The sequence below is a fragment of the Branchiostoma floridae genome, chromosome 12 (genome assembly GCF_000003815.2).
Source record: "Branchiostoma floridae strain S238N-H82 chromosome 12, Bfl_VNyyK, whole genome shotgun sequence".
NCBI lineage: Eukaryota > Metazoa > Chordata > Leptocardii > Amphioxiformes > Branchiostomatidae > Branchiostoma > Branchiostoma floridae.
The window spans coordinates 16,314,714-16,326,792 of record NC_049990.1 but is presented as its reverse complement, the minus strand read 5'-3'; the positions used below and the strand labels follow the sequence as shown (position 1 = coordinate 16,326,792).

Here is a 12,079-nt window from a genome sequence, read left to right as displayed (position 1 = left end):
GTGCGTTTTCATGGAACGAGTTACCGCCCACGGTTAAAGTGGCCAGTTCTGCACTGTCATTCAAGAAACTGCTAAGAAACGGTAATCACTGCTGACCTCTGACCTCCTGACCCGGCACGAATCTTGATCAATGAGTTACGATTTTGATTTATGTTCATTTATATATTGTTTCCTTGGTTTGTTTATCGTTTAGTTTATCTTATTTCTTTGTTATGCTATTGTGTGTATGTTGTTTGTACAGGGCACACCTGAAAAGCAGTACGCAAAGTACTGAGTGTGTCCACCCTGTATAAAGAAAACAGAAATAAATAAATAAATAAATATACATAGTCGGCCTTGAACTGGCAAACACCCAGCACTATCGGTTTAGTAACACACAGCGAGCCAATGCAAACAATACTATCAGTTTATACATAGTCGGCCTTGAACTGGGGCGCCTATGTCGATTTATATATCGATTTAGTAACACACAGCCAGCCAGTGCAAACAATACTATCAGTTTATAGATAGTGGGCCTTGACTTGGCAACCACCCAGCACCATCGGTTTAGTAACACACAGCAAGCCAATGTAAACAATACTTTAGGTTTATACATAGTCGGCCTTGAACTGGCAGACACCCAGCACTAGTGGTGCGTACCTAAAGCCCGGACTTGGAATTGGACCTAAAAATGTTTAGGTCCAAGTCCAAAAAAAACCTAAATGTCTGGACTCAAGTCCGGACTTGCTAAAAGCTATCTGTCACTTATATTCCCTTTTCTTGTTCTAAACCATCTAAAACCTTCCATAGACAGTGAAATTTGCACTTGAAAAAGCCAAAAACATTTTGTGTTTACACTGGCTGTATATAATTTGCATGTATTTTTCACATTGCATTTCAGTTAATGCTAACATGCAATTTTATATGCACCATCCCCCCTTCCCGTCAAAAAAGAAAACTTTCTAGCGCACATAATACGCAATGATGGGATCAGGTCCGGACTTATAAGTCCGGACCTGAACCTGAACTGCTGGACTTGAATCCGGACCTGAACCTGAATATGAGTTGAGGTACGCACCACTACCCAGCACTGTCATTTCAGTTAAACGTGCCGCCTATGTTAGATTACAATACTTTCAACGACAACTGACTGATTAAATCTCGCTTATAGCAGCCCGCTTAACATCTAGCCTCATGGGCCATGCGCCAGTTATAGCCATGAATAGCAAGGTTTGTGTTACATAGACTACACTTTACTACCGTAGAAAAAGGGCTGAAACTGCCCCTTACAACATCCCTTACTTATAGGTGTAGCCGTCTATCAGTACATGTATGTATTAAATACAATGTCCTAGAAGAAAATAAACCTTTATGATGGACTACCCAGACATATGTATTTGATTGTACTTATAGAAGTTTCACTGGTGAGATACATAGCTGTAAAAGTAGTTGTAAAAGTGAATGTTGTGAGGTAGCCATGACTGTAGTTGTAGAAATACCATAAGTGAAACTATTCGGTAGTTGTAGAAGTGACACAAGTGCCGTAGACTTGAGTGTAGTTTCCAAATTGGTAAGTGATACAATGTCCTAGAAGCAAATAGTGATACCATGATTTGTCATAACAATGGTCGTTACAACGCAATGGTTTCAACTGTGAATATCTAGGCATCTTGTTTTTCTGCCCATCTTGTTTTTTATATTCTCTCATTAACCCTATTCAGACCGGGCTTTTTTGGTCATCCCTGGACCGGGGGGTGGGGGCTTTTGAGGCCCTCCACTTCTAAGTCCTCTAACTCTTGAACGACGTGCCGTAGGGCTACCAAATTTTCAGGACATGATATCGACATAATATCTGACGATTATTTGACGTTTGACGTTACGTTGACGTAAGATGACGTGATTATGACGTCATCAATTTGATTATATTGGCCGGACCCATGAAAAAAGGGTATTCTCAAACAACTTCAAGTTATACTACAAAAATGTAACAAAAAGTGCAGATAACAGAATAATAGTATTCATTACGACTTGTATTGCCAATAGCAACATCGATGACGTCATAATGACGTCATAAAATGACGTCATGCACATCTAAGATACGAGTTAGGCTCCGCCATATTATATCCACTACCTTGAATTTTTAAAACTACTTTTTTTGCAACAAATAATCACAAAGGGCAATGGAAAAGGACTAAATTCATTCATTTAGATGGTTTTTGATGAAAAAATACCAGGTAGTTACAAATTTTAAGGGGTAATTAGCTAGTTATTCTTGATCTGGCCATACGGTCCGCCATCTTGGATTTTGGGCTGATGACGTCATCAAATTAGCATAATTTATGCAATATAATTATGGAAGATATGCTAAATAATACAAGATTTTATTAATGTAACAAAATAGCAGTAATATAGCAAATAAATGTGAAAAATAAATTGTTAGAACCAAAAATAGTGATCTTTGGAAAAACTGCCTGTCAGCAAACGGTTGCCATGGCAACACGAAAAAATGGAAAATTTGTAAAACTTCGTAAAATTGCTGCCAACAATATTTTAGGAAAACTCACCAAATTTTGTGGCTTTAGCGTAAGGCGTTCTGGCGTTATAGGACATCGAAGTTGGCGCAGGCCTCAAAAGCCCCCCCCCCCCCCCCCCGGTCTGAATAGGGTTAAATTTGGAGTCTGCATTTGATGCCCTTCATACAATTTACTTCTTATAGCTTTAACGTGTTTGCAAACGGTTCAATTTTTCCCACTATTTTTTGCAAGTCCATGTGTCGCGGATAGATACATTACTCTGTTCTGTGACAGTAATTTGTCACAACTACTGTAAATGCATTTAAGTTGGCGGGGATTTAATTTCGCGGTAGCGGGAAAAATGACTTTTCGCGGTGGTTTTAATTTCGCGGTAACGCCATCGACTGCAGTCTAATATCATAATAGAAAAAATATTCGCGGTGGTTTTAAGTTCGCTGTGAAGTGGTCGCCGCGAAAACCACGAACATTAATCCACCGCGAACATTTCTGCATTTACAGTATTTTGGACTGCAGTCCAAAATAGAAGTCTGTCTCTTGGTGACGGGAACCTGACATATCACTGTCTCCAGCAATATCAAGGTAAGTCACATATACAAAACTTACTTAATTATGATTAATACAGAAATACAAATCATGAAACATTGGCATTGTTTAGTTGATTTAGTCGAAGACGGTCTCCTCAGAGAGGACAGTGTTGCACGTTCATATCTTCAACTACCATCGTCTTGGACACATTTGGCTGTACCAATAATACACCATATAGATTCATTGTACAATCACTGCTCAGCTTTGGCAACGTTTAAACCTTTGATATCTGTGTACAAAATGGGCTTCTTTCGAAGCATACAACGTTGCACTTTAGCAATGTTTCGGAGAATATTTCTGGGGTATTCACGTAAATGATACCTTTGAATACTACGGTCTTGGATAAATGTAGCCAAAGACATGCTATATAGACGAAGACATGACATATAGATGAATACATATCAATCACTGTTCAGCAACGGCAACATTTACATCTAAGATATGTAACATACATTCTAATAATTCCACCAGGTGCCATTATACCGCCATCTCAAGAAAAAGTTGTTATAGAGTCTTTCTCAAGATTTTTTTCAACACCTACATATCTGAATTGTATTAAATTTAAGATATCTAACGTTCGATGTTCATGGGAAGAGCTCTTTACTTACTTTTTTTTAGGCGGCGGTATAATGACACCCGTATGAATTATGATAGTCGATGTTACATACAAAATACCATTGCGCAATTCGAAACAGTTCTAAATTTCCCCTCCTACTTCAAACAAATATCAATGGTAAGCCAGAAATATGATAACAATACCAATATCCAATAACAATAACGCTAAAGCTACATTTCATGGATTACGAGACTTGCCATACGTAGAGCAAATCATTATTGACTGTCACAATAGAGTATAGAAACACGAAATTCCAGGAAATATTTGTTCACCAGAGGGTTTGTCCATTTCTTGGTAAACTGATAGAACACGATTATGACTTTTTGATTGTCCCCAATATATAGTTTGTTTAATTAAATTTGACATATGATAGGTATGTATACCTGCCTATGACAATATATAAAAAAGACGCCAAAACATTGAAAATTCTACTAGAGTCCATTCCAAGACACCATGAGGGTTTTTAGTCGATATTTATAATTAGTCTGAATTATTTTGAATAAAAGGATATCTGAGCCACAATAATTAAATTGTTTTCAAAAAATTGACTAAGAAAATACTCATTTATTTGAATTTCTTTGAATATTTTAGAAACATTTTGAAAGTAACTGTACAAAAATATCTTTATTTAGAATAATTGTGAAACCTCTCTGTGATTATTTCACATTTACAAATATTTACAAAAAAATGGTAAACCTGGCCAAATGGTAAAATTAGTTTATTGCCCCCATAAAATTTAGCCCTATTGTTGCATCTGTATATTTTTAGATTTCACTGCTGGGCACTGGTGGATCCTTTGTGGTGGGCCATTGTTGCATGGCACCCAACCATACTTTGCAAGGATGTGTGAATTGCTATCTTCCCAGCCCACCGAACCATTTACAAAAAATGGCAGAAATGGTAAATAATGGTAGAATGCTGTTATCATTATTTAGAAACCATTAGAAGTATTCAAGTCCACACCATGAATGTTTCCAAAGTTTTACAGGACCAGGGAAATATTTATAAAGTTGAAACAGTGTTAAAAAATGTATCAAATGTCCTAGACATATAATTACAAAACTTTAAAATCAATTCTAAACAATGGCAACAAACATCCGCATGGTGTCTTGGAATGGACTCTAATAACAGAGTTCCTCAAGAAAACCGTTTTAAAACGAACTTTTTGCTAGCTTTAAGAGTAGTCAATGGGAACAGGATACGACTAAACCCGTAATAATGATACTCAGGAACTGCATTTCTCTCGTCTATAGAAAGACATTAGAAGCAAAATCTACATGTATCTCTTGTCATTTCCTTCTATCCTACACTAATGTATATAGATAGTACGTCGATGAAGGATAAACATCCAAGCAATAAGATATGCAAACAACAGTTACTTAAGCAACTGGATATGAATTTGGAAACGGTCAATTCATCCATAGTTACGTTATAAAACCTGTTACTCAATAGCATCTCCACGATGTCACTTACAAAAGACAGTGGATGCTGATCGTTACAAAATCATATCAAGCTTGAGTAATTATAACTGTTATATTCATATTGAGTTATGTAATATATTTTCTAGGCAATCCTGTAAACTGATACAGCATACTGGTATCCACCAGAAGAACCCAAGGACATTGTTTACTAAATACAGTATGGGGTTAGCCAAGTTCATCAGCTGCTTCCATCATTCAATGGAAAGGGACTACCGAATCAACTTTTCAATGCAATATACACTCAGCACAGAAAGTTTGGAATATCAACTTCGGTTGATCATATTTATGTTGTTTCTGCATCAATTTCAATATATTATATATCTATAGAAAGTTTGCATGATTTTCTTTCCAATGGTATCAAATTCATTATCATTGTTAACTCATGGAACATACACTAGGCCTGCTAACGTGAGTGGGTCACGAAAAAAAAGTGCCCAAATTCCCCCGTTTCTGTTCAAAACTGTATCGTCCAGTTCAACCGTTGTTATGGCCGCGGGTGACAATGATTCAATCAATTCTTTTATCACCTAACGTTTGGTATACAGAACGTCAAAGTTTCTTTATAGCATATCTGAGTAGAGTATTTTATGAGTGTGAATTCATGGAACGAGCACCAGACCTGCTTACGTTCAGTGGGTCACAAAGATAAAGTGCCAAAGTTACCCTACTAAAGTCAATCACTCCAATCGCTCATTTTTTTACCGTCAGTATTGACTTGTGAATGAAGGCAAGTTGAATAAACAGGACATGTCAATAAAATCTACTACTAAGCAAAAAATCTGAACCATGGCAAGAGGTGATCAATCGAGTGCTAGCCATAAGCCGTAGGAAGGCTATTCCACCCTAAGACTGTGCCCCAGCATCTAATGGTCCTTGCTCTGTGTGGGCTAGTGTTGTAATCTTGCAGAATGGCATTTGGTCCAATATTGAAGAGGTAGAATGTTGCTATTGGATGGAGGATGGTGTCCCTATTTGTCACCACATTAATTTGCCTGGAATGATGACGAGTCTTGTTTTTCCTATGGCGGTTATACCGCCCCACACCATGACGCTGCCTCCACCACCAAATGCCGAAAGTTACTCTTGCCTTGTCAGCGTGCGGTTCTCCTTGCCGCATCCACGCTTTGATTCTGCCATCCAACTATCGAAAGGGCAGATGAACTCTACTCAAGTGTGCTGAAACCTTGTATGTTCCGTATACAAAATGTGAGGTGAAAAGAGGATTGATTGAACCAGTGACACTCGCGCCAATATCAACAGGACTATGCAGTGTTGAACAGAAGTAGGGGAATTTGGGCACTTTTTTTCGTGACCCACTCACGTAAGCAGGCCTTGTGCTCGTTTCATGTGTTTACAATCATAATAAGTTTGATACCATAGGAAAGAAAGTCACACAAGCTTTCTATTGATATATAATACATTGAAATTGATGCATAAATAACAGAAATATGATATACCAAAGTTGATATTCCAAACTTTTTGTGCCGAGTGTATTATTTAAGACCGCATGAAACCAATTAACAAATATTATTCTTATATTCCACAACGATGACAGTATTATCCATGCAACATACACATACGCCCTTGTACCAAATATATGCCATTCTTCTGTTATTGAACATTGCGCCATTTCCACACTCTGAAGATTTCGTCGCAAGATATTCGAATTATGTCTATCAATGACGTCTTGGTAAACATGGCAACCCGTTGAACATACTCTTATAAACATACTCTTATCTCTTATAATACCGCGAAAGAAAATGTTGCAGTATGTAGCAATTAAAGGAAATCACGATGATGTAGCAATCTGTTTGCTTTGCAAAAGCATTTTGTTCGCAAGCCGTGGTGCTAGTTTCCGAATATGTTTGCCATGTTTACATTGATGTCATTGGACATAAAGTTAGATTACCTTGCGACAAAATCTTCGAGCCCAAAGATTGATTTTTTTGATAGCACAATGTTCAATAACCAGAGGGGTGCGTATTTTGTGTAATCGTTTATAGTATATATAAATGTTCATTGAATGATACTATTTGATACAGATAATAAAAAAAGGAAATGTTGTATTTTGGTGTCATAACCACTTTAAGTCATTCAAAAGCACTCTCTAGAAAACACATTTACCTACATTTCAAATTCACCTCAAATCTTTATCCCTATTGCAGTACTGGTTTTGTCAGGTTTCATTTGGTTCAAAAAGAGGGAGTTCAACTCCGGTGTTTTAACAAGCTACAGCCTGAAGAACGAAATGGCACCAGGATTTCATCCTTTGTCCCAATGGGTCAGTCCAGCTGGTGAGCCGTAATTCAGAAGTGAACTACAGGTCAAAACATAGCAAAGGTTACAATGTTTTACCAGCTTTTAGAAATACTCATACATGCTACTGTTCCCGGCCCCAAACAGAAAACTCGATGTTTATCATCAAATTTTGCCAAGGTTAAAAGTAACGTTATATAAAGAAAGTCAATATTCGGTGCCCTCGACTGCACTCGACAGTACAACTCAAATGCTCGTCCCTCTCCGCCGGAGTTCAAGATCGACGCTAAGAACAGGACTACACCAAAAAGTTGTTACTCAAGCAACTGGATATGGTTTTGGAAACGGTCAGGACTCCATGAGATCGGTGGGAAAAACGGTCTTATATAATTGGCCAATTAATCTAAGCAGTACTCTTTCCACTCCATATCGGTATTCATGATCTACAGCCAACGGAAGGTCCTCTCTGCCGACCCGGCCAACGTCTTTGCTTGCTACGATTGCTTTCCAAACTTATTTACTTCATTGGTAGGGTTGAAACTTGATATCTTTGCTCATTATCATTTGTAGCAGTGTAGACTCGGCTCCAACATGTGCGACGAGGTGGTTTTCATACCGAGGAACCAGGAAATTTCTCCGGAGGGCGTCAGGAAGAACTATGACGACTGGGCTACGTCATATGATCAGGTAAGTGCCACGTCATATGTATGATCGGTAAGTTCTTTGACAAAGATGTTTCATGGAGTGAATTGTATTTGGGTATTGAAGGAAGATAAGATTGCACATGTATGTTTAGTAACCGCCCTACATATCACGTACTTAGTTTCATTTCTGAACTCCTGAGCGTTTCAACTTAAGCTGCTGCTAGATAATGTACCCTGGATGCCATACCAACGACACGGGTCGCCAGCCTTGTTCTTCGAACGGCGGCCCAAGACATTATTCCTGCTCATCTAAACTAGCTTTCCGGGGATGTTTAGCCCTAGAGAGTTTTGTCTTGCCCTGTCGAAGCCCTCTTTCAGAATATCCCACCCAAACGGGAGCTTGACGCAGATACAAATCCAATCTGGTTGGGGTTGCACATAAAACATTCTGTGAACCGTCACATTATCTGATATATGTAATATGTTATCAAGCTAACAGAGTAATGTTATGAGTCACATGGTACATAGTACTTATGAGTCACATAGTACATTGAGCATTGCAACATCGCCTTGAATATATCCTATCCCAAAAAATGTCCGGATCCTGTAGGTGTATGCCGAGTTGGACTACAAAGCCCCTCAGTTTTGTGCTGAGACGTTGACCGAGACTTTTGCAGCGGCGGATCGGAGCCAGATTCGGATCCTAGATGTGGCAGCTGGGACGGGACTGGTCGGAGAGGAGGTAAACATGAAGACATCGCTACGGTAACATTTGCACCGGTGCCCGTATGGGATTTGGTCCCGGCCGGGCCCCTAAGTCGGATAACTTGCGGGTGTCTTTCGGGAGGCTTACTATTAGCGTACTGTGTCTATTCGTTACTAAGTGCCGAGTTGATCTTGACTAAAATAAACCATGGGCCCGGCGGTAGCCACAGGGGGTCACACGGGGTCATGTCCAACACCAGAAATTATAAGATAAACTCGATGGGGCCCATTTTCCAATTGTGACCGAAGCATGATTTGCTCTGGACTGTGCTTGTGTACATTTGTGTGCAGTTTGGTGTTATATGTCTGTGCTTGTTTGCCTGCGTGTGAACAGATACGCGAGCTATGCATGTATTTGCGTGCATGTATATGTTTGCATGCATGCGAATGTGTTTTGTATATATGAAAATCAAATGTCGTCAGTTTGTCCCCGTAGCTTCATAAGATGGGATTCACCAACATGGACGCTGTCGACTGCAGCCAGAAAATGTTGGACGAAGCGAAAGTAAAGAACATCTACGGACGACTGATCTGTGACTTTGTCGGTCCAGAACAACTGGACATGGAAAAGGGTAAGAATAACTAGACAAAGAGCACAGTAGAACAAAGTGGACATTTTAAACGAGTTAACTAGACACAGGGAACGTAAATTAGCTTTGAGTCCAACCTGGCCCCGAAAATGCAAACAAAGCCCGCAACCTACGCGGTGGGGCTTCGGTTTAGCACATGTAACAATGACAAGAGCAGGCTTTCCCCCAAGATTTCTCGGCTATACCACAACGCCCCTTGGAAGTATAACACTGAGGTGTACTATGCATGCATAATGTTACTGTGGTTAAATTTTGTGTTGTTAACGTCGTACATGTTTAATGTTTGGATGTCTGAGTTTCTAAAACACAACCAGTTACGTCGATGTAGGTTAGACATCCAGGTAATAAGATACACCAAAAAGTAGTTACTCAAGCAACTGGATATGGTTTTGGAAACCATATCCAGTTTGTATTGTAAATGTCAACACAGCTGCTAATGATGAGCTGTGGTCACAGCATAGATAAAAAAAAGCAAGCAAGCAATGTGATCGGGAATTTTCTTTTTCTTTCATTTTTGAAACCATATCCAGTTGCTTGAGTAACTACTTTTTGATGCAACCAGTTACGTCTCACCTTCTCATGTTTCGATGCCTATCAGATCCAGGCATCTTCCGTTGTGTTTAAAAAACTCAAATATCCTTTGTTCTACGAACCCGATGAAATTATTTTCGGATGTGGAATGTTTGTACAATATAGATACGTATGACGCCATCGTGTGCTGCGGCGGATTCGCTACCGGGCTTCTGAATGAAGACTGCTTCCCGGAGCTCATCCGTGTCGTCAAGCCAGGTAAGAACAGCCACATATGGATCATAATCATAATCATAATGGTGGTCAAAAAATAAAGACCGGGGAAAGCATTTATTAGATTTTTCAACACTAACTGTAACTTTTCTACAGAATCAATCAGTCATCAGCTATCTGACCCAATCGTTTGCTCTGGATAAGTGGCTTTATGCACGAGTGACGTCAGCAATGGGTCAAAGGTTATTGGAAGTCGATGCCGTCCATTGTCGTGAATGCGTACGTCACACGTACATATATTAAGTCACCTGTCCAGAGCGATGAACTTGGATAGCTGAGCAAAACTATGTGATTCAGTCAAAAATTCAGTTGAGTCAATTTTTCACGGGAAACATTTTTTCATTATGAATCAAATACTTTATTTATTGAAAATGACTACAAATCACTACACTGGGCCAGTCTAGGCAGGCTATGTCAGCTGATGACGGCTGACCCACAAAGATACAACAAACAAACAAATTTAAATTACACATATGTACAGAATAGGCCACATGGGCTACAATAAGCTATGAGGAGCAGATGGAAGGTGCTGTAAATCGGTTTGTTGATGTTAAAAATGAATGCAGAGCGTCTGAATCAAATATATTTTGCCAAAGCTGATTGCAACGTGATAGCAACTCTTTCCGTATCATAACGCCACATGGGCGTAAGCTTCTTCCTAAACCTATCCCTGTGCTGTTTTCAGGAGGAATAATCTGCATCACCATGCGTGAATTATTCCTCCACACACTGGAGGCGTACAAGGACAAGTTGGAGCCCGCCATGGCCCGGCTGGAGCAGGAGGGACTCTGGGAACGACTGTCACGTGACGTCATCCCGGACTTCTACCCAAACAAGAGTGGAGTTCGCTTCGTCTTTCGTGTCCTGTGATAAGGCGGAAAATACGGGACATTGACAAACATGCATCCAACACTATAAACAGTAAACATACTATTTGGGACCTTGGCCAACACCCAGCACTAACATTTTGGTAGTACCATATGAGCCTAGGAAAATACCCAGCACTATATAATAAGGTTACATAACCATAGACTTGGCAAACATGTAGTACTGTGACTACTATCAGTTAGTAATGCATCAATATAGTTATACATAGGGAAATACTTTGGAAAACACTAAGCGGTATCAGTTTAGTGAAATAGAGGGCCTTGGCAAGCGCGTGACAGAAAAGTCATTTAGTGGATACATCGAGGGCCTTGGAAATAACTCAACACTATCTTTAAGTTATATGAATAAGGGGCGTGAAACACCAATCAATATCAATCTAAAGATACGCCCAGCTTTGGCAATTTCATATCGTTATCAGTTGGGTAAAATATAGAGGGCATTGGAAAACAAATAACACTGTAATTTGAGGGAATACATGGGGTGTCTTGGCAAACACACCATCTTTTCATTATACATAGCGGCCTTGGCAAACATCCCGACACTATCATTTTCGTAATACATTAGCTGTCTTGGCAAATACCCAGTACTAACATTTTAGTTACACATAGGGCCTTGGCAAAACCCAGCAATATAGATTTAGTAATACATGCATATAAGGTTGTCTTTTTAGTTATATCTAGTCTTTGCAAACACCCAGCACTATCCATTTAGAAATGCATAGGGCGTCTCGATAAAAACATAGCACTATATAGCTATCATTTTAGTACTTTATTACGTGTCTTTGCCAGCACACAGCACCATCATTTAAATAATACACAGGGCGTCGCGGAACAAAGACTATTGGAAGTTTTATGTACATTGTTAATGATAGCTCATATTGAAAGTCTTAAGAATTTCATATATATTAGTGAAAATGAATCATTTAGAAGAAAATCAA

General features: G+C 39.2%; 1 protein-coding gene and 1 long non-coding RNA gene across 2 annotated transcripts; one reads left to right on the top strand and one right to left on the bottom strand.

Annotated features, from left to right (window-relative positions):
- Positions 1-321: 321 nt before the first annotated feature.
- Positions 322-1,684, bottom strand: LOC118427551. Its single transcript, XR_004832532.1, has 2 exons — positions 1,064-1,684; positions 322-625 (listed from the first exon to the last, which is right to left on the bottom strand). It is a non-coding gene; the product is annotated as an uncharacterized LOC118427551 (long non-coding RNA).
- A 6,341-nt stretch (positions 1,685-8,025) lies between these two features.
- LOC118427063 (methyltransferase-like protein 27) lies at positions 8,026-11,124 on the top strand. The gene is made up of 5 exons (XM_035836700.1): positions 8,026-8,138; positions 8,706-8,837; positions 9,297-9,432; positions 10,147-10,239; positions 10,940-11,124. Exons 1-5 carry the CDS (start codon positions 8,043-8,045, stop codon positions 11,122-11,124), a joined length of 642 nt encoding a protein of 213 aa, XP_035692593.1. The 5' UTR covers positions 8,026-8,042.
- Positions 11,125-12,079: the final 955 nt, after the last annotated feature.